General features: G+C 46.2%; 2 protein-coding genes across 4 annotated transcripts in view; one reads left to right on the forward strand and one right to left on the reverse strand.

Moving 5' to 3' along the window:
- Window positions 1-17: 17 nt before the first annotated feature.
- Window positions 18-16603, forward strand: rpl39 (ribosomal protein L39). Its single transcript, XM_072469775.1, has 3 exons — window positions 18-164; window positions 1929-2032; window positions 16405-16603. The coding sequence occupies exons 1-3, from the start codon at window positions 162-164 to the stop codon at window positions 16451-16453; spliced, it is 156 nt and encodes a 51-aa protein (XP_072325876.1). The 5' UTR covers window positions 18-161; the 3' UTR covers window positions 16454-16603.
- Window positions 16604-17442: 839 nt separating this feature from the next.
- Window positions 17443-27980, reverse strand: part of stam2 (signal transducing adaptor molecule (SH3 domain and ITAM motif) 2) — a 93792-nt gene continuing 83254 nt past the window's right edge. For all 3 annotated transcript variants that reach the window (XM_072469808.1, XM_072469787.1, XM_072469798.1), the window contains 2 exons: window positions 23514-23683; window positions 17443-21492 (listed from right to left, as the gene is read on the reverse strand). In XM_072469808.1, coding sequence (XP_072325909.1) covers window positions 21273-21492; window positions 23514-23683 — 390 coding nt within the window. In that variant the 3' untranslated portion in view covers window positions 17443-21272. The remainder of the gene's footprint in view (window positions 21493-23513; window positions 23684-27980) is intronic.

Consider the following 27980-nt stretch of genomic DNA (forward strand, 5'->3'; position numbering starts at 1 on the left):
ATCTGACGAGCTCTGTGACGGCATCTGCGTGGAAGCCGAGCGAATGCCAGGACCCTTTCTTTTCCCCGCCCAACGGCCGGGACGCCGGGTTTTTAACTTCTGACCTTCCGCGCGTCACTTCCTCTTTCCGCCTGTGAGGCAGCCAGAGTGGACGTTCGGCCATGGTGAGTGCGAGCGAGCGGGTGGAATCAAATCCATCGCCATCTTCCTTCTCGCGGCAGGTCGATCGTCAAAAGGACAACGTGTTTCCGTCCAGAAATACTCGCTGCACCGTCGGGAATTTGTATTAAAATGAACGTTTTAACAGTTGAATCAATAACTCGCTTAGGTTCTTGGAGGGGGAGGAGGAGTTCAGGGCTCTGCCTGTAACCTGGGCCTGCCTCTCTCTGGGTGGAGAATTCTTCACCCAGAGGAGATGGGGATGGGGGGATAGGAACAGAGGAATCTGGGGGTTCATGTTCAATCATTGAGGGACTGGGTGGGTCGAGAAAGTTTTTAAAAAGGCATTTGGGGGGGGGGGGGGGTTATAGGTGGTGCACAGGGTAGGGGAGTTGATGTCGACCTTTCGCAAAACACTGCTTCAGTCTCCCCTGGAGCATTGTGTCCGGGAGCTCTGAGCTCAGTGCTGCGGGGGGTGGGGGTGGAATGTGATGGCGTGAGGAGGAGGTGCGGAAAAGACTCTGGAGAATAAGGGCTCCACGACAACGGCGAATGTGGTTGACTCTGATCTGCCCTCTGAGACGGCCTGGCAAAGCCGCTCGGGTCAGGGCAGTTGGGAATGGGCAGCAAATGCTGGTCTTTGTCGGCGAAGCCCACATTCCAGCAAAGAATAAATTAAAAAGAGATGAGAGACTTGTGCTGTCCGGAGAGATTGGCATGGCTGGAGCGGGAAGAGATTTGACAGAGGTGGTCACTGCTGTGAAGGTCTAGACTGTTATAATAAACTTCCAACAGTCAATAAAGTACTTTTAAAGTCGCTGTTGTAACTTGGGAAGTGTAGCAATAAGGGTGTGTGTAGTAAGCGCCCACAAATGTTTTAATGACCAGGTGATCTGTTCTTTAGATGTTGATTTGCGGGTTTGTGTCACAGTCGATGGATGAGGATAGAATACCGGGGAGAGCTCCCCCGCTTCTTTTCAAAATAGTGGCCATCAAATCTTTTGTGTTTACTTCAGAGGGCAGACAGGGCTGTATAATTTTCCTCCAAAAGGCAGCATCTCCAACGGTCCAGTACTTCCTAAGTACTGGATTGTCAGCCTTGATTTTGTGTTCGCGGGCCAGAGCAGGATTGACCCCACAACCTGATGAATTGGATGTGACCGAGCAAATGGTCCAGAATCAGAGGACACTGATTTTAAGGTGTTTGGATAAGAGCCAACGGTGACAATGAGGAAAGTCTTTTCAGGTATTACACAACATACAGTGCAGAAGGAGGCCATTCGGTCCATCGAGTCTGCACCGGTCCAGTTAAGCCCTCACTTCCACCCTATCCCTCCAACCCAATAACCCCTTCTAATCTTTTTGGACACTACAGGCAATTTTAGCATGGCCAATCCACCTAACCTGCACGTCTTTGGACTGTGGGAGGAAACCGGGGCACCCGGAGGAAACCCATGCAGACGGGGAGAACGTGCAGACTCCGCACAGACAGTTACCCAGCGGGGAATCGAACCTGGACCCTGGTGTTGTGAAGCCGCAGTGCTAACCACTATGCTACCTTGCTGCCCATTGAGTGGTTAGGGTCTAGAATGTACTGTTGAGAGTGTAGTGGAGAAGATTCAATTGTGACTTTTAAAAGGAAATCGGACATGCACCTGAAGGGAAAAGGTGAGTCTAGCAGGGCCACGAGAGACCGAATGGCCTCAATCTGCTGTCGCCATTCTGTAATCCTGATGTATAACTTTCTTTGGTTTACTTTGTTCTTGCAGCCATCCCACAAAACGTTCAGGATCAAGCGATTCCTCGCTAAGAAGATGAAGCAGAACCGGCCGATTCCGCAGTGGATCCGCATGAAAACCGGCAACAAGATCAGGTATGGGTTTGAGACGGGAGGCTCAGCGTTGACCAGTGTTTGTCTTAACCCAACTACTGACAGTTTACATAGTGCCTCAGTGCAGTTGCTGTACCTGTGACCCACGGCTCATCTACTGAAGGTTCATGTGTGTGTGGTGTCTCGGCTCATCTACTGAACCTTTATTCATGCCTTTGTGACCACTGGACGTGACTATTTCTAGCACCCTCTACGTTAGGCACCCACATTGTTTTTTTATTTCGCAAACCTGAGGTCATCCATCATTCTGCTCCACCTGACTTGTACCAAATCCCATTCACACATCGGTCCTGTGCTTGCTGACCTACATTGGGCACGGGAGCAATAGGTCAGAAGGTGAGAGCATTGAGGGAGAACTAGGGAATAGGGACAGTGTGGCTCTGAGGCAGAGCAGACGGGGAGAAGTTGCTGAACACAGCGGGTCTGGTGGCCTGAAGTGCATATGTTTTAATGCAAGGAGCATTACGGGTAAGGCAGATGAACTGAGAGCTTGGATTACTACTTGGAACTATGATGTTGTTGCCATTACAGAGACCTGGTTGAGGGAAGGGCAGGATTGGCAGCTAAACGTTCCAGGATTTAGATGTTTCAGGCGGGATAGAGGGGGATGTAAAAGGGGAGGCGGAGTTGCGCTACTTGTTCGGGAGAATATCACAGCTATACTGCGAGAGGACACCTCAGAGGGCAGTGAGGCTATATGGGTAGAGATCAGGAATAAGAAGGGTGCAGTCCCAATGTTGGGGGTATACTACAGGCCTCCCAACAGCCAGCGGGAGATAGAGGAGCAGATAGGTAGACAGATTTTGGAAAAGAGTAAAAACAACAGGGTTGTGGTGATGGGAGACTTCAACTTCCCCAATATTGACTGGGACTCACTTAGTGCCAGGGGCTTAGACGGGGCGGAGTTTGTAAGGAGCATCCAGGGGGGCTTCTTAAAACAATATGTAGACAGTCAAACTAGGGAAGGGGCGGTACTGGACTTGGTATTGGGGAATGAGCCCGGCCAGGTGGTAGATGTTTCAGTAGGGGAGCATTTCGGTAACAGTGACCACAATTCAATAAGTTTTAAAGTGCTGGTGGACAAGGATAAGAGTGGTCCGAGGATGAATGTGCTAAATTGGGGGAGGCTAATTATAACAATATTAGGCGGGAACTGAAGAACATAGATTGGGGGCGGATGTTTGAGGGCAAATCAACATCTGACATGTGGGAGGCTTTCAAGTGTCAGTTGAAAGGAATACAGGACAGGCATGTTCCTGTGAGGAAGAAAGATAAATACGGCAATTTTCGGGAACCTTGGATGGCGAGTGATATTGTAGGCCTCGTCAAAAAGAAAAAGGAGGCATTTGTCAGGGCTTAAAGGCTGGGAACAGACGAAGCCTGTGTGGCATATAAGGAAAGTAGGAAGGAACTTAAGCAAGGAGTCAGGAGGGCTAGAAGGGGTCATGAAAAGTCATTGGCAAATAGGGTTAAGGAAAATCCCAAGGCTTTTTACACGTACATAAAAAGCAAGAGGGTAGCCAGGGAAAGGGTTGGCCCACTGAAGGATAGGCAAGGGAATCTATGTGTGGAGCCAGAGGAAATGGGCGAGGTACTAAATGAATACTTTGCATCAGTATTCACCAAAGAGAAGGAATTGGTAGATGTTGAGTCTGGAGAAAAGGGGTGTAGATAGCCTGGGTCACATTGTGATCCAAAAAGACGAGGTGTTGGGTGTCTTAAAAAATATTACGGTAGACAAGTCCCCAGGGCCTGATGGGATCTACCCCAGAATACTGAAGGAGGCTGGGGAGGAAATTGCTGAGGCCTTGACAGAAATCTTTGGATCCTCGCTGTCTTCAGGGGATGTCCCGGAGGACTGGAGAATAGCCAATGTTGTTCCTCTGTTTAAGAAGGGTAGCAAGGATAATCCCGGGAACTACAGGCCGGTGAGCCTTACTTCAGTGGTAGGGAAATTACTGGAGAGAATTCTTCGAGACAGGATCGACTCCCATTTGGAAGCAAATGGACGTATTAGTGAGAGGCAGCACGGTTTTGTGAAGGGGAGGTCGTGTCTCACTAACTTGATAAGAGTTTTTCGAGGAGGTCACTAAGATGATTGATGCAGGTAGGGCAGTAGATGTGGTCTATATGGACTTCAGTAAGGCCTTTGACAAGGTCCCTCATGGTAGACTAGTACAAAAGGTGAAGTCACACGGGATCAGGGGTGAACTGGCAAGGTGGATACAGAACTGGCTAGGCCATAGAAGGCAGAGGGTAGCAATGGAGGGATGCTTTTCTAATTGGAGGGCTGTGACCAGTGGTGTTCCACAGGGATCAGTGCTGGGACCTTTGCTCTTTTGTAGTATATATAAATGATTTGGAGGAAAATGTAACTGGTCTGATTAGTAAGATTGCAGACGACACAAAGGTTGGTGGAATTGCGGATAGCGATGAGGACTGTCTGAGGATACAGCAGGATTTAGATTGTCTGGAGACTTGGGCGGAGAGATGGCAGATGGAGTTTAATCCGGACAAATGTGAGGTAATGCATTTTGGAAGGGCTAATGCAGGTAGGGAATATACAGTGAATGGTAGAACCCTCAAGAGTATTGAAAGTCAAAGAGATCTAGGAGTACAGGTCCACAGGTCATTGAAAGGGGCAACACAGGTGGAGAAGGTAGTCAAGAAGGCATACGGCATGCTTGCCTTCATTGGCCGGGGCATTGAGTATAAGAATTGGCAAGTCATGTTGCAGCTGTATAGAACCTTAGTTAGGCCACACTTGGAGTATAGTGTTCAATTCTGGTCGCCACACTACCAGAAGGATGTGGAGGCTTTAGAGAGGGTGCAGAAGAGATTTACCAGAATGTTGCCTGGTATGGAGGGCATAAGCTATGAGGAGCGATTGAATAAACTCGGTTTGTTCTCACTGGAACGAAGGAGGTTGAGGGGCGACCTGATAGAGGTATACAAAATTATGAGGGGCATAGACAGAGTGGATAGTCAGAGGCTTTTCCCCAGGGTAGAGGGGTCAATTACTAGGGGGCATAGGTTTAAGGTGAGAGGGGCAAGGTTTAGAGTAGATGTACGAGGCAAGTTTTTTACGCAGAGGGTAGTGGGTGCCTGGAACTCACTACCGGAGGAGGTAGTGGAAGCAGGGACGAGAGGGGCATCTTGACAAATATATGAATAGGATGGGAATAGAAGGATACGGACCCAGGAAGTGTAGAAGATTGTAGTTTAGTCGGGCAGTATGGTCGGCACGGGCTTGGAGGGCTGAAGGGCCTGTTCCTGTGCTGTACATTTCTTTGTTCTTTGTTTATTGGCTCCTCGTACACCAACAGCTCTTTCTGTTAGTTAAAAGTATGTACCTGTTAGGGCAACACGGTGGCGCAGTGGTTAGCACGGGGACTACAGCGCTGAGGACCCGGGTTCGATTCCCGGCCCTGGGTCACTGTCCGTGTGGATTTTGCACATTCTCCCCGTGTCTGTGGGTTTCACTCCCACTACCCAAAGATGTGCTGCTTAGGTGGATTGGCCACGCTAAATTGCCCTTTAATTCGGGGGGGGATAATTGGGTTCTCTTTAAAATAAAAAAAATTTAAGTGTGTATCTTTTCAAATTCTGCATGGTCTCACCTCTTCTTATCCCTGTAATTTCAACGGTTATTGTGAGAAACTAAAAGCTCTTGGTGTAGGGGTAAGATATTATACTCCCCGTACACATGCGGCTGTGTGGCAAAATCTGGCTCCAACTTCATCTACAAGTTTGCTGATGACATGAATGTAATGGATCGGATCTTGAACAATGAGACAGAGTACAGGGGGGAGATAGAGAACCTAGTGGTGTTGTGTAACACCAATCCCTCAATGTCAGCAAAACTAAAGAGCTAGTCGTTGACTTCAGGAAGCAAAGTATTGTGCAGACCCCTGTCTGCATCAACGGGGCCGAGGTGGAGATGGTTGACAGCTTCAAATTCCTAGATGTGCACATCACCAAAAATCTGTCCTGGTCCACCCACGTCGACGCTCCGACCAAGAAAGCCTTTACTTCCTCCGGAAATTAAGGGAACTTGGCATGTCCACATTGACTCTTGCCAATTTTTACAGATACACCATAGAATGCATCTGGCTGCATCATGGCCTGGTATGGCAATTGCTTGCCCCAAGACCATGAGAAATTACAGAGAGTCGTGAACACAGCCCAGTCCATCACACAAACCCGACTTCCGTCCATTGACACCTCCAGCTGCCTTGGTAAAGCGGGCAGAATAATCAAAGACCCCTCCCACCCGGGTTATTCACTCTTTCAACCTTTTCCATCGGGCAGGAGATACAAAAGTCTTGAGAACATGAGCTAACCGATTCCAAAAAAGCTTCTTCCCGCTGTTAACAGACTCCGGAATGACCCTCTTATGGACTGAACTGATCTCTTCACACATCGTCTCTACTGAGTAGCGCCACACTCCGTAAGCTTCACCCGATGCCTGTACCTACATATATTTACATTGTGTAATTATGTATGTGCTAAGTTTTTTTTTCATGTATGGAATGATCTGTCTGGACTGTACGCTGAACAATACTTTTCACTGTACACGTGACAAAACATCCAAATTAGCATGGATAGATTATTGGCTACCTAACTGGAAACAGGGCAAGCATAACGCTCCTTTTCTGGTTGGCAAGATGTAATGAGTGCTGTGCCACAGGGATCGGTGCTGGGGGCCCACAACTTTTTACAATTATACAAATGACTTGGATGAAGGGATGGGGCCAAATTTGCTGATGACACAGAAATAGGTAGTATTACGATCCTGGACCAAACCCCAATCGTTGCTAGGCAGAAACCCCAATATTTTTCTAATTTATAAAGCTGAGGGAAGGATATTTCGCTCCAGCAGTGACTCCATGTGCAAATAGGGATGTGCTATATTAAAACAGACTTATTAACAGAGTATTAATCTAACTTCCGAGGAGATAGCATACAACTACCAGTTAAACCAGGCTTGACAATACAATGAAACATTTTAACTCTTTACTACGATTTTCTTTATCTCTAATGTAATGTGAGAGTACCTTTAAGAAATGTGTGTCTATAAATATCTGTAGTGAGAGTACCTTTAAGAAATGGGTGTTTACTACTGCAGTGATGTCAGAGTGGGTGGAGCTGGGCATTCTGTCAGCTTTTTACTTTCGTTTTAGGCTGTTTGCTGCAGGTCGTTAGTTTTGTTTTCAGTGTTGGAGCTGAAGCCAGACCAAGCAGGTGTACTGCTGTTCTCTCTGCCATCAAAGGACTATCTCTTGATCATTTGGTGAATTCAGAATTATAAATACTTTCAGTAGTGAATGTCAACAGAAATAGGTAGTATTACGATCCTGGACCAAATCCCAATCGTTGCTAGGCTAGGCAGAAACCCCAATATTTTTCTAATTTATAAAGCTGAGGGAAGGATATTTCGCTCCAGCAGTGATTCCATGCACAAATAGGGATGTGCTATATTAAAACAAACTTATTAACAGAGTATTAATCTAACTTTAACACAGAGGAGATAGCATACAACTACCAGTTAAACCAGGCTTGACAATAAAATGAAACACTTTACCTCTTTAGTGCGATTTACTGCTTCTGTTAAAAAGTGTTTTTTTAAAGTCGTATGGATGTTAAAAAGGAACGCTTAAAAGGTTTACTTAGTTGTTGTAGTCTTTGGGGGTTGTATTTGAATTAATGGTTGCTAAAATGTTTACTGTATGTTTTAAAAAGGTTAACTTGAGTTCATAGAATAAACATTGTTTTGCTTTAAAAAATACTTTTCCATTTCTGCTGTACCACACCTGTAGAGTGGGCCATGTGCTCCCCATACCACAATCTAGTAAAAGTTGTGGGTCAGATGAACTCCATGATACACTTTGCGGTTCTCTAAACCCTGGCCCATAACACTGATCAAGCAAAACTCACCTCTGGTCAAAGCCCACTTTTAAATATAGTTCACAAACACAGGGTTACATAACAAATGGCAGGAGGAGAGGAGGCCATTTTGCCCTTCAAACCTGCGGTGCCATTCATTATGATCATGGCTGATCATCCAACTCAATAGCCTAATCCCGCTTTTCCCCCCCATATCCTTTGATCCTCTTTACCCCAAGTGCTACATCTAACTGCTTCTTGAAAAGATGCAATGTTTTGGCCTCAAATACTTCCTGTGTTAACGAATTCCACAGGCCGACCACTCTTTGGATGAAGAAATCTCTCCTCCGCTCTGTCCCCTGGTTCTGGACACCCCCACCATCGGGGACATCCATCCTGCATCAACCATGCTAGAATTTTATATGTTTCTATGAGATTCCGCCCCCCCCCCCCCCCCCCCCCCCCCCCCCCACACCCATTCTTCTGAACTCCAGCGAATACAATCCTAACCAATTCAATCTCTCCTCATACTTCAGTCCCGCTGCACTCCCTCTAGAGCAAGAATATCCTTCCTCAGATAAGGAAACCAAAACTGCACACAATATGTCAGATGTGGCCTCACCAGGACCCTGTATAATTGCAGCACAAATTTTTTTGATTTGATTTATTTGTGTACTGAGGTACATTGAAAAATATTGGTCTGCTTACAGTCTAGGCAGATCGCTCCATATATGAAAATATAGAACATACTGTAAATAAGTTATAAAAGATATAGGAAGAGGATCTGTAGAGGAATTGGGGGGGCGGGGGGGATGTTTTAATCCAGCTGAAGTCTATTGTTTTTGTTTCCTTTTTTCTCTTACTCCTGCATCAACACCTTTGGCTTCTCCTTTCTCTTGTTTCTCCTCCTCTGCTCCGCCAGCGGCTGCTATTGGGCATCTCTGGCTGTTTTCTCCCGTTCCTAGCTCCCATTGCCCGGCCTGCTGCTGCTGGGGGAGCTGGGCCGGCTCGTGGTGAGTGAAGATGTTACAGGCGGCCTCACTAAACCTGGCTGCTATGACTCGTTGCCTTCCATCGTGTCTGGGCCTCGTTGTGCCGAACATTCCCCTGCCCAGCTGGGCTGTCTTCCCGCCGGCATGGGCCTGCCCCATCCCCGGCCATTCGATTGATTGATTGATTTGACTTATTGTCACCTGTACTGGCGTACAGTGAAAAGTATTTTTTCTGTGGCCGAGGGAACGTACACAGTACGAACATAGACAAAAGAATAATCAACAGAGAACATTGCCAAATGGTACATTGACAAACTGACTGGTTACAGTGCGGAACACGGGGCCAAACAAAGCAAATACATGAGAAAGAGCAGCATAGGGCGTCGTGAATAGTGTTCTTACAGGGAACAGATCAGTCTGAGGGGGAGTTGTTGAGGAGTTTTGTAGCTGTGGGGAAGAAGCTGTTCCTATGTCTGGAAGTGCGGGTCTTCAGACCTTCTGTACCTTCTGCGATCTTGGACCGATGCAGCCAGATAGGATGTTCTCTATCGCACACCTAGAACATAGAACAGTACAGGCCCTTCGGCCCACGATATTGTGCCGACCATTTATCCTAATCTGTCAACCTAACCTACACCCCTTCAATTTACTGCTGTCCATGTGCCTGTCCAAGAGTCGCTTAACTGTCCCTAATGACTCTGACTCCACTACCTCTGCTGGTAGTGCATACCACGCACCCACCACTCTGTATAAAGAACCTACCTCTGATATCTCCCCTATCTATACCTTCCTCCAATTACCTTAAAATTATGTCCCCTCTTGACAGCCATTTCCACCCTGGGGAAAAGTCTCTGGCTATCCACTCTATCCATGCCTCTCATCACCTTGTACACCTCTACCAAGTCACCTCTCTGCCTTCTTCGCTCCAGTGAGAAAAGCCCTAGCTCCCTCAACCTTTCTTCATAAGACATGCCCTCCAGTCCAGGCAGCATCCTGGTAAATCTCCTCTGTACCCTCGCCAAAGCATCCACATCCTTCCTATAATGAGGCGACCAGAACTGGACAGAATATTCCAAGTGTAGTCTAACTAGGGTTTTATAAAGCTGCAGCAAAACCTTGCGACTCTTAAACTCAATCCCCCTGTAAATTAAAGCCAACACACCATATGCCTTCTTAACAACCCTATCAACCTGGGTGGCAACTTTGAGGGATCCATGTACGTGGACCACAAGATCCCTCTTGTTCTTCCACACTGCCAAGAATCCTGCCTTTAACCCTGTATTCAGCATTCAAATTCAACCTTCCAAAATGAATCACTTCACATTTATCAAGGTTGAATTCCATCTGCCACTTCTCAGCCAGTTATGCATCCTGTCAATGTCCTGTTGTAACCTGCAACGGCCCTCAACACTATCTACAACTCCCCCAACCTTTGTGTCGTCGGCAAACTTATTAACCCGCCCTTCCACTTCCTCATCCACATCATTTATAAAAACCACAAAGAGCAGAGGTCCCAGAACAGATCCTTGCGGGACACCACTGGTCACCAACCTCCAGGCGGAATACTTTCCATCCACTACCACTCGCTGTCTTCTTTCGGCCAGCCAAGTCTGTATCCAAACAGCAAAATTTCCCTGTATCCCATGCCCCCTAACTTTCTGAATGAGCCTACCATGGGGAACCTTATCATTACGAAATCCATCCACTGCCCTACCTTCATCAATGTGTCTCGTCACATCCACAGTGAGGCTTGTGAGGCATGACCTGCGCCTCACAATACCATGCTATCTTTAATTAAACTATGTTTTTCTAAATAATTATAAATCCTATCTCTCAGAAACCATTCCAATATTTTGCCCACCACAGACGTAAGTCTGATGGATGTGTAATTCCCAGGGATTTCCTTACTCCCTTTCTTGAACAGGGCACATGCGCCTCCCTCCAATCATCCGGTACTACTCCTGTGAAGAGTGAGGACGCGCAGATCATCGCCAATGGCGCAGCAATCTCCGCCCTCGCTTCCCGTGGTAACCTTGGGTATATCCCGCCAGGCCCAGGGGACTTCTCTATCCTGATGTTTTTCAAAATTTCCAGCACACCCTCCTTAATATCAACCTGTTTGAGTCTATTAAGCTGGTTCACGCTGTTCTCATGAGCAACAAGGTCCCCGTCTCTAATGAATACTGAAGCAAATTATTCATTTGGTGTTCCCCCGTCTCCTCCGACTCTAGGCCCAAGTTCCCTCCACTATCCCATATCGGCCCTGCTCTCACTCTGATCATCCTCTTAATTCTCACACGTGTAGAACATCTTGGGGTTTTCCCTAATCCTTCCCGCCAGGGCTTTTTCATGGCCCCTTTTAGCTCTCCTAAGTCCATAGACGTAGAAGTTTGTGAGACGCTGTAGGAAGTAGAGACGTTGTTGGGCTTTCTTGACTTTTGCATCAACGTGAGTGGACCAGGACAGACTGTTGGTGATGGTGACCCCCAGGAACTTAAAGCTATCGACCATCTCCACTTCAGAGCCATTGATGCAGACGGGAGTGTGTGTCGTCCTATGCTTCCTGAAGTTGATGATCAGTTCCTGGGTCTTTCTAACATTTAGAGAGAGGTTGTTTTCGGTACACCATGCAACCAAGTGATTTATCACCCTCCTGTAGTATGATTCGTCGTTGTTTGAGATACGGCCCACCAGTCGTATCATCCACAAACTTATAGATTGAGTTGGAGTTAAATCTTGCCACACAGTCATGTGTGTCTAGGGAGTACAGTAGAAGACTGAGCACACATCCTTGTGGGGCCCCGGTGTTGAGGACTATTGTGGAGGAAGTGCTGTTACCTAACCTGACAGATTGCGGTCTGTTTGTGAGGAAGTCGAGGATCCAGCTGCACAGGGAGGGGTCAAGTCCAAGATTGTGGAGTTTGGTTATTAGTCTTGTCGGGATAATGGTGTTGAAGGCGGAGCTGTAGTCTATGAACAGCAGTCTTACATAGGCATCCTTGTTGTCGAGGTGTTCGAGTGTTGATTGTAGAGCCAGGGAGCTAACATTCCAGGAGCATCTGAACAAAGAAAATTACAGCACAGGAACAGGCCCTTCGGCCCTCCCAGCCTGCGCCAATCCAGATCCTTTATCTAAACCTGTCGCCTATTTTCCAAGGATCTACTTCCCTCTGTTCCCCGCCCGTTCATATCTGTCTAGATGCATCTTAAATGGTGCTATTGTGCCCGCCTCTACCACCTCCGCTGGCAAAGCGTTCCAGGCACCCACCACCCTCTACGTAAAAAACTTTCCACGCACATCTCCCTTAAACTTTCCCCCTCTCACCTTGAAATTGTGACCCCTTGTAATTGACACTCCCACTATTGAAAAAAGCTTGTTGCTATCCACCCTGTCCATACCTCATAATTTTGTAGACCTCAATCAGGTCCCCCCGCAACCTCCGTCTTTCCAACGAAAACAATCCTAATCTACTCAACCTTTCTTCATAGCTAGCATCCTCCATACCAGGCAACATCCTGGTGAACCTCGTCTGCACCCTCTAAAGCATCCACATCCTTCTGTAATGTGGCGACCAGAACTGCACGCAGTATTCCAAATGTGGCCTAACCAAAGTCCTATACAACTGTAATTGACTCCTTTAGCCCTGGTTCCGCCCATTAATTACATCATCATCCCACTAGCTAGGTTATGACCATCTTACTCAGGCTAAACACATTGTTCCCCAAGGAACCTTTCTATAAACAAAATTCCATTGGCCTTATTTTGGTAACATGGTTGAAATGAATTAGGATCTTTTTTTAACGACACCTTAATTGCATGTTCTACAGCCAAAGTGTCTGTCTCTCTTTTAAACCAGTATTTTTAAAACCATTACTGCAGCAGTCACATACATACACACACTAACTTAGACTTTTAACCTTTACTGCACCAGATACATACATATATCTGAAATTCCTACATTCATCGCAGCAGCAAAGTAAGGTGTGAAGAGGATATGAGGCTACAAAGGATAAAGGTTGTGAGTGGCAAAGATCTGGCAAATGGAATATGATGTGAGCAAACGTCAAGCTGTCCATTTTGGCAGGAAGAATAAAATAAGCTTATTATCCAAATGGTGAGAGATTGCAGAACTCGGATGCAGAGGGATCTGGGTGTCCTAGTGCATGAATCTCAAAAGGCTAGTATACAGGTACCGCAAGTAATTTGTAAAGTTAATAGAATGTTATCATTTATTACAAAGGGGATTGAATATAAAAGTAGGGAGGTTATGCTTCAGTTATACAGGAGACTGGTGAAACCACATCTGCAGTACTGTGTACAGTATTGGTCTCCTTATTTAAGGGAGAGTGTAAATGTGTTAGAAGCGGTTAGGAGAAAGTTTACTGGACTAATTCCAGGATTGTGCCGTATGAGGAAAGTTTGGGCAGGTTAGGCTTGTATATGCTGGAGTTTGGAAGAGGCAACTTGATTGAAACTTTTGCAGTCCTGAGGGGTATTGACAGTGTGGCTGTGGAGAGGATGTTTCCTCGTGTGGGGGAATTAGAACTAGGGGTCACAGTTTGTAAATAAGGGGATTGCCCATTTAATTCCGACGAGAAATGTTTTCTCGTGAGGCTTGAGTTTTTGGAACTCTTTCCCTCCAAAGGCAGTGGAAGCAGAGTCTGAATATTTTTAAGGCAGAACTGGGTAGATTCTTCATCAACAAAGAGGTGAAAGGTTTTCGGGGTAAGCAGGAATGTGGGGTTGAGATTACAACTAGATCAGCCATGATCCTGTTGATTAGCGGATCAGGCTATAGTAGCATGCGAGAATGCGCTAGGCTTCTTTTAAAAAATGTTGTCCAGGCACTGCGCGGTGCCGGACCTGCTGTCCCTTCATCGTTCTTGAGAGAGCGTACTGTTCATGTTTTTTAAAAAAACATTGTGACCAACAAAATGGTGATGAGGTAACGTGACCTAGAATCTATTGTCTGAAATTGTGGTGGGAGCAGATTTGATTGTAGTTTTCACGATGGGATAAATACTTAGTGGGACTAATTAAACAAAGAGGTAGTACAGGCATGGTCGACCGAATGACCACCTATACATATGATTATATGGATTTACGCACTAACAAACCTGGGTTGTCATTTCCCAATCCTGCACCAATCATCAACATGGAACGGCCAGCACTGTTAGATTCTGAAATGCTGAGACGGGTGATAAATGCTACCCTCCGAGGCAGGTGCCCATTTCACAATAATGGAGCACATATTAAATATGGGGCAGGGGGACTATTTTGGAAAGTTCCTTCAAAAGATCTGACACAGCGATAGGCTGAATGGCTGGGAGATACGATAGAATATATAACTTGTGTGCAAGGACAGCCCTTTCAACTTGGAAAGCTGTTAGAAATTCATCATCTCCTGATATCAAAGGTGATGATCGTACCATTTATTGTAGCCATTGTAATATTTGATGATTGGGTCCTATTATTGCTGGGAATGTAGATTGGGCACTGGCTCCTGGATACGACAGGTTGGGGACCTTCGTTTTTCAGAACAGTCCTCAGCTGACCTTTTTATTCAACCACGAGCAAAGTGACAGATCTCATAGTAGGACATTCATGATTTTTGCCATGTTTTCTCTTCATGAGCAAGTTGTTCCCTCTTGTGACTGTCTATTTTGTACTGTTTGAGTTTTTCAGCTGTCTTTGTTCAGTTCAACAGAATCACTTTTTGATTTTCAGTGTGTGCCATAAAAGATCTTTGATTTGTTTGCGAAAGATTTGCACTGTGGAACTTGACCATCATCAACGTGGGACAGCCAGCACTGCTAGATTCTGAGATGCTGAGATGGGCAATAAACCTAGCCCTGTCTTCACTGAGCATCGATGCTTTTTGCTTGAACAAGAAAATCCATTATCTGGAATCTTGCTTGGCCATCTGATCTGTGTACTATTGGGCACTTTACGTCCCACATCAAGGCCATTATGTTGCTTAATGCTCAATCTCTGTTCTGAAAGATAACCATGATGTGGAGATGCCGGCGTTGGACTGGGGTGAGCACAGTACGAAGTCTTACAACACCAGGTTAAAGTCCAACAGGTTTGTTTCGATGTCACTAGCTTTCGGAACGCTGCTCCTTCCTCAGGTGAATGAAGAGGTTCTTCATTCACCTGAGGAAGGAGCAGCGCTCCGAAAGCTAGTGACATCGAAACAAACCTGTTGGACTTTAACCTGGTGTTGTAAGACTTCGTACTGAAAGATAACGATTCCTAAGCCTAATATATCCAGGATCTGTAGGTGCTCATTCACAGCAAAAATGGGCTAAAATAGCTCATTCTCCAGCCCTGACAACATCCTCTTAAATCTCCTCTGGCACCTCACATCTTTCCTGTAATGTGGTGACCAGAAACAGGGTATAACCTCCCTTCTTCGTGTATTATAGAACTCCACCATTAAAAGGAAAACATCAGTTCTTTATCATTTATGGCACTGAGGGAAGCCACCCAGCCCATCCAATCTCTTTGTGCATAATGATACACCTCTGCACATTTAACAGCAGTCGGGTGACAACTGGTGACTCCCCCTTGGATGGACACATTTTAGTCTCCAGGTAAATGCTGGAGCAACTGAGCATGATGGGGTGAGGGCTGTCATTGTAATTACAGTTGTGACCGCCTATTAATATGGAGCTTTTTCTACTCAAATTTCAAATCCCGCAATGTGAATTGAGAGTAAACAATCCCCCTCAATAACACACAAATTGCAGTAATAGAGGGGTGCTCTGTATTCAGTACTTCATCCCCCCCCCCCCAGTATCATATAGCTTAAAATGCTTGTAGATTGTGTGTGCTTGCTGTATAACGAGGTAGTTAAGTCTGGCGTTATGTCATGCGTAAAACTTCATATTCTACAAGTTTGCTTTGGGGGGGCCTCTGGATTTACACTTGCTGTTTTGTCTCTTTTTAGCGTTTCTCATTAATTTGAGGTTATGAAGAGGCACATTACTGGCACCAGTCTAATACAGGTTAAACTGGGCGAGGATAGCAGGCTGCTGTACCAGGGTGACCGTCTTTCCATCACTTGTGTGCTTTTATTTTTTGGTGCTGACTCACAAATTGAGATTCTGATTTTGGAGAGGACAAGGTCTTCGAGGCAGTGATCTATCCACATTTTGATCGTCTCAATGAATAGTTTAAGTTTCAGTAAAGGCAGGTCTGCAATTGCAGTGCTTCCCCCTGTGATGTGCTGTCATTTACCCTGCTGAGATTGAAGGCTGTCTGTGCTGTATTCAGTCTCGCCTTTGTGGTGAGATTTGGTTACAACAGCTACACCTTTGCAAAACTGCATTGTATCTTAAATGTTAACTGTTCATTGCATGGTGTCTTTTAAACATAATTACTAAGATGTAAGGTATATGACAAGCCATATGCAAATTTTGCATTTAGAATTAAAAGACCGAGCCCTGATCAGTTGTTTGTTGCACATATAGGTACAACTCCAAGAGGAGACACTGGAGAAGGACCAAGCTCGGCCTGTAAAGGCATACACCATCGCTGGTACACTACCACCAACCTCTCTTGCAGAGAAGGGTAATATGGAAGGGCAGATCTGAGCAAATGTTGGCTGGAGAGGATAGTTTTGTTTTCATGTTTTGTATTGTGGAAAATAAAATTGAGATCTTTATATCAGTCTAGTGTAATTACTGCTGTTTCACTTGAAAGTACCTTATTCAGGTGCTTTAGCTCCCCATTGCAGCCTGGGTTAGGTGGAATGAATGCAGCTCCAGCAAGACACCATCCAGGTAAGAGCAGCCTACCTGGTCAGGATGAACCAGTGGCAATTTGCTCTTGAAGTCAGCTTGGTTATTTCTGAGTCAACTGCATTGCTGTGGGTTTGGAGTCACTTTACCAGACAAGGATTGCAGATTTTGGGGTGGTAAATGGGATTGGGAACAGAGGGAAGAAACCATAAAATAAGTCACCAAAAGTTTGGGTGAAGTGTGGGGGGGGGGGGGGGGGGGTAAAAAGACACTAAGATAATGACTTTCACATCCTAAATATCCCAAATAATTTGTACTCATTTATATAAATAGCAGCTGAAATGCTGGTACATAGAAAATGGAAAGTAGAAAATAGAGGCCAACAGTCCTGAGCTCACATTGCACTTACCCAGTTTGTTCCAAAATGTTGCACTACCGTGCAATATGGAAAGCCAACTTGCTCATAGGAAGATTAATAATGTCAATTGTGGGATAAATTACTGGGCCAGAACACGAGGGTTTTGGGGGGGGGGGGAAGAGGGGGAGAGCACACGTGAACTAGACCATAAGACACAGGAGCAGAATTAGGCCACTTGGCCCATCAAATCAGCTTTCAATCATAGCTGATATTTTTCTCATCCCCATTCCCCTGCCTTCTCCCCATATTAATCAACAACCTATTTAATTACCTCTTAAATACCTTTTCACCTACAGGAGGATGGATATGCCTTCTCCAAAAGTAAAATGAGACACAGAAAAGGCAAAACGTTTACAAGTTAAACAAAAATTAATTCCTTTATTATTTGAAAGACCTGGAAGGCAACACAGCCTAGTAAGTGTCAGTACAAGTGAACAGTGCGCATCATTCTTGCTGACATCTTGCCTCTATATTACAGCACTCGACGGAGAGAAAATAAAATTAAAGGTTCTCAGACAGATGCAAAAAAAAAAAAAAAACTGGGAGAAAGATTAATCCCACACTCCCAATTACAATGATCGAGCATCACGCACAAGCATGTCAAGAGTGGGGACACCAGTCAAAACCGCCAGGCGGTGATTTTCTTTGGGGGAAGGAAGGAATAAAGTACAACTATAAACAATCTTCATACAGTATAATAGAATTTTTAGAGTAGTGGGGAACATTGCTGGTTTCCATCTTATTGTGCTGATTTTTTTAAGTATGAGTAGTTTCTTATAACTATAAGCAGATTAAAATAAAGGGAGCAGAGTATTGACAAAATAAAATGATCAAAAAATCTGTTTTTGCTACAAGTTGAGAGTAGTTCATAGCCTAAAACCTACTCCTTCCTGGTAACACACCCAATAACTTGGAAAATTAAATAATGGGATGACCAAAACAGATCATCACGTTACCACCTCCACTCTGCAACCTGGTGACACCCAAGATTTGTTATGAAAGGCTCGATGCAGCAGTTGTGGACTAGATGTTTGTACTTCAGGGAGAATTCATAACTATGCGCCACAAATGTAACTTCATTGCAGTGTTAATGAAAGCCTATTTGTGACGATAATAAAGATTATTATAGGGAATTCAGAAACAGCAGTGAGAACATGGAACCGGTGAGTCTTGGGATTATTTGAGGCGAATAGCAAACAACGTGTTTATACTTGTAAGAGACTAGAGGGAGTGTTGCTACGAGGCTGGTGTCTTTTAAATGCCACATGGGACCATTTGGAGGGCATAGCCTGTTCCTATGCTGTAAATTCTATATACTTCAAAGTGGCAATATAATGCCAAAAGTATAACTGGAAATAAAGTGACTTAAGAGGAGCAAATTGTTAAGAGTCTGAAGGGATCCAGCCAGAACAAGACTCAACAAAAACTGCTCCGCAAGCAACAATACCACCCTCACCAGGGAGTTGGATTTCAATACAGTGGTGGTAAGCCTGGGACACTCCAAATAAACCACAATGGTTGTAAGCTGGACAAAGATTTTGACTGCATGGGGATTGGGGCGAGGTGGGTGGCCAGAGCAATGTTTCTACAAGGCCAGAACAGGGCAAAAAAGGTTCATTTAAATGGACATACTTTTTATTTAAAATTTGGTGCGTGGGAGGCTATCGGATTAAAAAAAGTGTGAGCAGTTGTTTGTACACATATTGGGAAATCTTACCGTATCTATATACAACACAATCGAGGCCCACTGGCATTGCTGCATCAAAATATAGAAACCATTTCCAACATCGGGGAAGGATGAAGATTACAAGTGTCGCTGGTCTTTATGGCCAATAATTATTTATCACCACTCCTCCCCAAACCCTTTTCACGGGAACTGATCTACCCTGCCAGTTGATCAAACACACAACTGCTCTTTGAGATAAAAGTTTTTCATTACATCTTGCACTCATTTGGTTTAGAATCCACTTTTAAAACTTTATAACACAATTAATCGAGATTTTATTTTACAAACCATCGCATATCCATTGTCCAACGGCATTCCTCGACAAGATCAGATTTCATCTAAAGTTGCCAATTTGTATTGCAGCTAAAGCTACTTAAAAAGCTTATTACTATGCAACAGGTTAATATGGACATGGTGGTGGGATGCGGAACCAAAGTACAAGAGATATCCTGTTACAAGTCACATTACACAAGATGATTCACTCCTTAGAGTACTAAAAAAGATCCACAAGTGTGCACTCCCCCAGTCGACCTTCCAAGGACTTAAGTTTACATTTTCCACCTGGTAACTACCCATTGCTTCAAATGTGCAGTGACTGCTCACAAGGCATTGCAAAGTCGAGGGATAAACATGAGGGATAAAACACAACCCTATCATTTTAATAAAAAGCAAAATATTGTGGATGCTGGAATATGAAACAAAATCAGAAAAACTCGGCAGGTCTGGCAGCATCGGTGGAGAGAGAAAATAGGAGTTAACATTTCCATATGGACTCGAAACAGTAACTTTTCTCCTCCAATGCTGCCAGACCGGCTGAGTTTTACCAGCATTTTGTTTTTGCCCCACGTCATTGGGAACAGTGGATTGGTCCCTCATTTGGCGTGGGAAAAGGATCTGGTGGCTGACCAATTCCGAAAGGTGGGCTGCGCACACGTTGGGGAGGTTTGCAGATGGTGATGTTGCATTGAGTGTTTTTTAATTTTAAAAACAGCACTCATCCATCACCACCAGCCCAGCAACACTCAAGAAGCATTCATTCTGCCAGAAAACTAGAAAGTGGAAAAGCAGAAGCTCGGATTCACTGTGCGTGCAACACAATGAAGGGTGCAAACTGGCAACCCAAGTCCGACATAATTAAAATCAACAGTGGGCGTGTTACGTGACAGGGTTGAAGTCAAAATGTGGCAACACAAAAAGTTTGCAATCTATAAAGGACTGATGGCTCAGTTAGCAAAGGCAATGCAATGGATGCACACAGATCCAGAACACCCCATATTGTGAATCTGGCACATGATATGCTCATTGCACTGTGAAACCAGCCCATTATATGCTGTCCACACATCAGCGCTTTTGTTTTATTCATTTCTCTTTGATCAAACCAGGCTAAGTTCATTATTTCAAAGCTCTGGGGCGTTACTTTGTTTTCCAAAATGTGAAGCTTTTTTTAGGTTTCTTTGCTAGCAATATAGCTTGGCCTGGGGGTGGATAAGGCCCCTCATGATGAATTTTATGCTCAGGTGACCATTTTGTAGGTCTCCAATTTGCCGATCAGGTTGTAGAACGCAAATAAAATCTTGCATCCTGTGGGTGAATTCCAGGTCCTACAAGACCATGGTCAAGACTGGAAATGGTTGAATGCCAGGTCAAACCAGCTGGTTGAAGATCCTTGGCCTAGTCCCACCTTGCAGCAGCATTGAGCACTGGTACTCGTGTGTGTCCAAGTCAGTGCCATGTCCTCATGCAGACACCCAGATTAGGTTACAAAAAGGCCATAGTTCCTGTCTGAGGCAGGCACTGAAACAATGTATTCAACACAATCAAACTACAGGCATTTAAATTGACCCCCAAACTCTGGTGACTTTGGGTCGCCCCACAAGGGTCGTGCATTTTCTTTTAGATTGAACCCTGGCCTATTCTCCCTTTCCCTTCAGCAAGGAGCGACGCAGTCAAAAGCAGCCTCTCTCCACTGCTGTTCCAGCTAGACAAACACAAGGAGGGATCTGAACCTTCATCGGGCTCAGAGGCCATGGCCGAGTGGCATCAAGGGTAGAGTGAGACAGTGGCCTTTCACAGTTATCGTACTGCAACAAGCCCCCGATGAAAAGGCTCCTTATAAAAGAGTGCTTCCATGATTTTTAGCAAAGGCAACTAACCAGAGCTGCCAAGATGTGACAGTAGCAGAGGAAGACAGACCGAAAGTGCAAACGTATTAAGCAATACACAGAGCCGAGATACAAGAACGCAAGTAATTAGTGCCACTTTTCATTGAAGCAAGAGGGAGGGAGAAAGAAAACCATTCACAGCAAGTGCTCAAAGGGGATATCTCGGGTGCAGACCTTACTCATTAGTGCAGTGCTCCCACCGCGAGTCACAAAATCTCAGCAGGGCAGCATCTAGCACAATAACACGGAAACCACGACATCTGCTGAAAGACACACATCGGGTGTACTTCTCTTAAAGCAGAGGCTGCTGAAAATAGTTAGAGTGTTGTTGAGGGATATGCTGGGCTTGGGAGGCCATGGGGTAGCTTGCAGCCGGAGGTCCGCTGATGGTAGTGTTCTGATAGGCAGACATGTCATTATTCAGTCCTGCTTGCGATGTGTATGGAGCAGCTGGTCCAGTCGTCACCTGAAGGTTTGCCGTTTGGTTCATGTATGCTTGTGGCGGTCCAGTGCTGTTCAATAAAATATATTTTTTAAAGATTACTTTCAAGAAAATTTGACACAACAGACCTATAATTAATAGGGGCAAAAACTGGTGTAGAACACTCATTCATCCCCAATGCGTAGTTCCGGGTGCCACACTTTAGGAAAGATGTGAAGGCATTTAGAGTGTAGATAAGATTCACCAGAATGGTGCTGCCAGGGACTTCAGTTCGGAGAAGGGGCAATTTAGCACTCCCAATCCACCTAACCTGCACACCTTTGGGCGGTGAGAGGAAACCAGAGCACCCAGAGAAAACCCACGGGGAGAAGGTGCAAACTCCACACAGTCACCCAAAGCTGGAATTGAACCAGAGTTCCTGGCGCTGTGAGGTAGGAGTGTGAACCACTGAGCCACCGTGGAGCCTTCTGGGGAAGGCAGAGAGGGAATATTTGTGCAGCATCCTCCTCCTGTTAGTTGCTTAATTGTCCACCACTATATATGACTGGCAGAGGGAGTGAAGTGTTTTGATCCGATCCAATGGTTGTGGGATCACTTAGCTGTCTACTGCACGTAGCATCTCCATTTGGCATGCCAGTAGTTCTGTGTTGCAGCAATAGCAGGATGACACCTCATTTTTAGGTATGCCTGGTGTGGCTCCTGGCATGCCCTCCTGCACTCTTCACTGAACAAGGGCTGATGGTAATGATAGATAGTGGAGGATATGCTGAGTGACGAGATTACAGCTCGTGGTTGAGTACAGTTCTGTTACTGCTGATGGCCCACAGTGCCTCTGGATCATTTGGCCAACCCGCTGGATTACTAGTCCAGAAAGATTACCACGATGTCACCATCCCTACCTCACTCGCTCAATCAAAAACCTCGGCTGTGAATGGAATATGGGCAGGATGGGGAGAAGAATAATTGTTATTCATGACCTTGGGCTATGCCAAAGAAAATCTCTACAAATGAGTGATGCTTTGACCCTCCCCCTTTCAAATAAGGTATCCCAGTGTTTCTCATCATGTCCCCTTGGATCACACCAGGATTACTAGCCAACTTCTACTTCTCGGCCTCAGCTGCAGCCAGATCCTCAGCAATGCACGTGACCCAGTGTCAGCTTCGCATCTTGCTCTTTCTCCCTCAGAAGAAGTGGAGAGCGCGCCCTGGCCGCTGTGTGACGGCAGTGCAGAGATGAGGAACTCGCTGCTCAGTGGCATCACCAGCCCAACTTCATGGGGCAGCAGAGGGGCATCAATTTAACATCCGACAGTGCAGCACTTTCTCGGAACTGGTCTGGAAAGCGAACCTGGACCTTGGGACTCCGGTTTCTGGACTGGGGCTCGAGTGCATGACTTTCGACCAGGTGGATGAAATCCATGTTCTGGACTGAGCTTGCTGTTCGCTGCAGTCAGATATAGTAAAAGATGCATAGAACATGGAGCATAGAATTTACAGTGCAGAAGGTGGCCATTCGGCCCTTGCAAAGAGCACCCCACTCAAACCCATAACTCCGCCCCATACCTGTAATCCAGCAACCCCACCCAACCCCTTTGGACACAAAGGGCAATTTAGCACAGCCAACCACCTAACCTGCAAGTCTTTGGACTGTGGGATGAAACCGGAGCTCCCGGAGAAAACCCACGCGGACATGGGGAGAACTTGCAGACTCCGGACAGACAGTGACCCAGCAGGGAATCGAACCTGGGACCCTGGAGCTTTGAAGCGACAATGCTAACCACTGTGCCGCCCACCACAGTGGGGACATTGTTTTTTTATTCCTTTTAGTTTTAAATTTAGAGTATCCAATTCTTTTTTTCCCAATTAAGGTGTAATTTAGCATGTCCAATCCACCTACCCAGCATATCTTTTTTGGTTGTGGGGACGAGACCCATGCAGACATGGGGAGAATGTGCAAACTCCACGCGGACAGTGACCCAGGGCCGGGGTCGAACACGGATCCTCAGTGCTGTGAGGCAGCAGTGCTAACCACTGCGCCGCCGTGCCACCCCCATCCGCAGACCTTACAGTTAACCTTTGAGAGTACTATACCTCATGTAGGGTATCTGACTGCTCTGGGATGCAGTAGCTGAGTTCATGGTCGGTGGCAGAGACCTCAGTGCACCAAGCTGCTCTGGTCCTAAACTGTAGCCATGGCTGGCTGCCACCTGCGAGATGCCGGCTGGCATGTAGGTCGCACTCTGGGACTGTCCTGGATACACCTGTGGAGAATGAAAAAAGTAGCACGTGACTCAACATTTGTGGATGATTATAGTACCCCAGACAATTCGGAAAATAGAAGCACGTTAAAGCACGCCTTCTCCCCATACTCATACGTCGCCCCCTGCGCTTTCCTCCACTGTGCCTCTGCCTTCCCTGTGGTCAACAGGTCAAACTCCGTCTGGAGATTTTGCCTTTCCCCAAGTAGTCCCTCTTCAGGGGCCTCTGCGTATCTCCTGTCCACTCTTAAAATCTCCCCCACTAACCTCTCCCTTTCCCTGCACTCTCTCTTCTCCCTATGAGCCCTGATGGAGATTAACTCTCCCCTGACCACTGCCTTCAGCGCCTATCATCACCCATTTGAGGACGCAAGATAGCCAGGCTTCAGCAGGCAATGATCGTCAGGAAGTGATGATCGTCATCTCTCTAACCATCTTCCTGATCTATCCAAACCGGAACTGGATCTCACAATCCCACTCCCATCGTGCAATTCTGCTTAAGAGTTAGAAGAAGTGAATATGTGGGAAATGGTGAACCCAATCAAGGCAAACAGGGTCGAGTGAGAAAGGTGATCAGGGATCTGACTGAGTGAGTGCACAAACCATTCCAAATTAATATTCACTTTCCCCAAATAAACAGTCACAACCACTCGCACAATTAGCTGCAGCCCCAACTTCTGTTTTCTGTTTTAAACTGTGAGGCAAACAGGAGAGCTAATATGGTTAACCACAACTTCTCAAAATTAGAACTATTTTGCAATGCCGATCATCAGAATATCATCTAAACATTGACATTCAATGGCATTACCTTCGCTGAATTCCCCCACCATCAACATCCTGCAGATTACCATTCATCAGAAAACTAACTGGACCAGCCACAGAAATACTTTTTTAAAAATGAATTTACGGGATGTGGGCACCATTGGTTAGGCCAGCATTCATTGCCCATCCCTAGTTGCCCTTCAGAAGATGGTGGTGAGCTGCCTTCTTGAACCGCTGCAGTCCCCGGGGTGTAGGTACACCCACTGTGCTGTTAGGGAGGGAGTTTCAGGATGTTGCCTCTCCGACAGTGAAGGAACTGCAATATATTTCCAAGTCGGGATGGTGAGTGACTTGGAGAGGAACCTCCAGGTGGTGGGGTTCCCTGGTGTCTGCTGCTCTTGTCCTTCTAGATGATTTGATTTAGATTTGTCACGTGAACAGAGGTACATTGAACAGTATTGTTCTGCGTACAGTCCAGGCAGATTGTTCCATATATGGAAAAACATAGGACATACGATAAATACACAATGTAAATACATAGACATCGGGTGCTGCATACAGAATGTAGTGCTACGCAGTAGAGAAGATGGTAGTGGCCATGGGTTTAGAAACTCCTGCAGTGCATTTTGTAAATGGTACACACAGCTGCCACTGTTCGTCGGTGGTGGAGGGATTGAATGTTTGTGGAAGGGGCAGCAATCAAGTGGGCTGCTTTGTCCTGGATGGTGTCGAGCTTCTTGAGTTGTTGGAGCTGCGCTCATCCAGGCAAGTGGGGAGTATTCCATTACACTCCTGACTTGCGCCTTGTAGATGGTGGACTCACCGTAGGATTCTTAGCCTTTGACCTGCCCTGGTAGCCACAGTATTAGTATGGCTAGTCTAGTTCAGTTTCTGATCAATGGTAACCCCCAGGATGTTAACTGTGGGCGATTCAGCAATGGTAATGCCATTGCATGTTATGGGGCGATGGTGAGATCCCCTCTTGTAGAAGATGGTCATTGCTTGGCACTTCTGTGGTGCGAATGTAACTTGCCCCTTGTCAGCTCAAGTCTGGATATTGTCCCGGTCTTGCTGCATTTGGGCATAGACTGCTTCATCATATCAGCAGACACGAATGGTGCTGAACATGTGAACATCCCTACTTCTGACCTTATGATTGAAGGAATGTCATTGATGAAGCAGCTGAAGCTAGTTGGGCCTAGGACACTACCCTGAGGAACTCCTGCAGTGATGCCCTGGAACTGAGATGATTGACCTCCAACCACCACAACCATCTTCCTCTGTGCTATGAATGACTCCAACCAGGAGAGATTTCCCCTCACAAATCCCATTGATTCTAGTTTAGCTAGGGCTCCTTGATGCCATATTCGGTCAACTGCGGCCTTGATGTCAAGGGCAGTCACTCTCACCTCACCTATGGCATTCAGTTCTTTTGTCTATGTTTGATCCAAGGCTGTAATGAGGTGAGGAACTGCGTGACCCTGGCAGAACCCAAAGTGAGCGTCAGTGAGCAGGTTATTGCTGAGTAAGTGCCGCATGGGCGGCACGGTAGCACAGTGGTTGGCACTGTTGCTTCACAGCAGCAGGGACCTGGGTTCGATTCACGGCTTGGGTCACTGTCTGTGTGGAGTCTGCACATTCTACCCGTGTCTGCGTGGGTTTCCTCCGGGTGCTCCGGTTTCCTCCCACAAGTCCTGAAAGACGTGCTGTTAGGTGAATTGGACATTCTAAATTCTCCCTCAGTGTACCCGAACAGGTGCTGGAGTGAGGCAATTCGTGGATTCTCACAGTGGCTTCATTGCAATGTTAATGTAAGCCTTCTTGTGACACTAATAAAGATTATTGATAGCACTGCTGATGACTCCTTCCATCACTTTGCTGATGACGGAGAGCAGACTGATAGGGCGGAATTGGCTGGGTTGGATTTGTCCTGTTTCTTGTGTACAGGACACACCTGGGCAATGTTCTACATAGCCGGATGGTTGCCAGTACTGTAGCTGGACTAGAACATCTTGGCTAGGGGTGCGGCAAGTTCTGGAGCACAAGTTCTCAGTACTATTGGGGCAGCACGGTAGCATTGTAGGGCAGCACGGTAGCATTGTAGGGCAGCACGGTAACATTGTAGGGCAGCACGGTAACATTGTAGGGCAGCACGGTAACATTGTGGTTAGCACAATTGCTTCACAGCTCCAGGGTCCCAGGTTCGATTACGGCTTGGGTCACTGTCTGTGCGGAGTCTGCACATTCTCCCAGTGTGTGCGTGGGTTTTCTCCGGGTGCTCCGGTTTCCTCCCACAGTCCAAAGATATGCAGGTTAGGTGGATTGGCCATGATAAATTGCCCTTGGTGTCCACAATTGCCCTTAGTGTTGGGTGGGGTTACTGGGTTATGGGGATAGAGTGGGGGTGTTGACCTTGGGTAGGGTGCTCTTTCCAAGAGCCGGTGCAGACTCGACGGCCTCCTTCTGCACTGTAAATTCTATGATCTATTGCCAGAATAGCCTTTGCAGTATCCAGTGCCTTCAGTTATTTCTCGATATCACGTGGAGTGAATCATATTGGCTGAAGACTAAGATCTGTGATGTTGGGGACCTCCAGATTAGACCGAGATGGATCATCCACTTGGCACTTCTGGATGAAGATTGTTGCGAATGCTTCTGCCTCATCTTTTGCATAGATGTTCTGGGCTCCTCCATCATTGAGTAATGGGATATTTTTGGATCCTCCTCCTCCAGCGAGTTGTTTAACTGTCCACCAGTATTCACGGCTGGGTGTGGAAGGACTGCAGAGCTTAGATCTGCTGTGTTCCTTGTGAAATAGCTCTGCCTATTACTTGCTCACATGCTGTTTGGCACATAAATAGTCTTGTGTTGTAGCTTCACCAGGTTGACAGATCATTTTTCAGTATTCCTGGTGTTGCTCCTGGCAAGCTCTCCTGCACTCTTCATTGAACCAGGGTTGATCCCTTGGCTTGGTGGGAATGGTAGAGTGGGGGATATGTCGGGCCATGAGGTTACAGATTGTGGTTGAATAAAATTCTGCTGCTGCTGATGGCCCACAGTGCCTCATGGATGCCCAATCATGAGTTGCTAGATCTGTTCGAAGTCTATCCCATGTAGCATGGTGGTAGTGCCACACACAACGATGGTGAGTACCCTCAATGTGAAGAAGGGATTTTGTCTCCACAAGGACTGAGCGGTGGTCACTTTTACCGATACTGTCATGGACAAATGCATCCTTCTGTGGCTACAAGAGCAGGTCAGAGGCTAGGAGTCCTCACCTCCCGACTCCCCAAAGCCTATCCCACCACCTACAAGGCACAAGTCAAGTGTGTGATGAAATACTCCCCACTTGACTGGATGAGTGCAGCTCTTAACAACAAACCAGCATCCAGGGCAAAGCAGTCCCACTTGATTGTTACCCCATCCGCAAACATTCACTCCCTCCAGTACTGATGCACAATGGCAGCAGTGTGTAATGTCTACAGGATCTCACCAAGGCTCCTTAGACAGTACCTTCTAAACCCACACCCACTACCAT

Source organism: Scyliorhinus torazame, chromosome 2, assembly GCF_047496885.1.
Source record: "Scyliorhinus torazame isolate Kashiwa2021f chromosome 2, sScyTor2.1, whole genome shotgun sequence".
NCBI classification, from domain to species: Eukaryota; Metazoa; Chordata; class Chondrichthyes; order Carcharhiniformes; family Scyliorhinidae; genus Scyliorhinus; species Scyliorhinus torazame.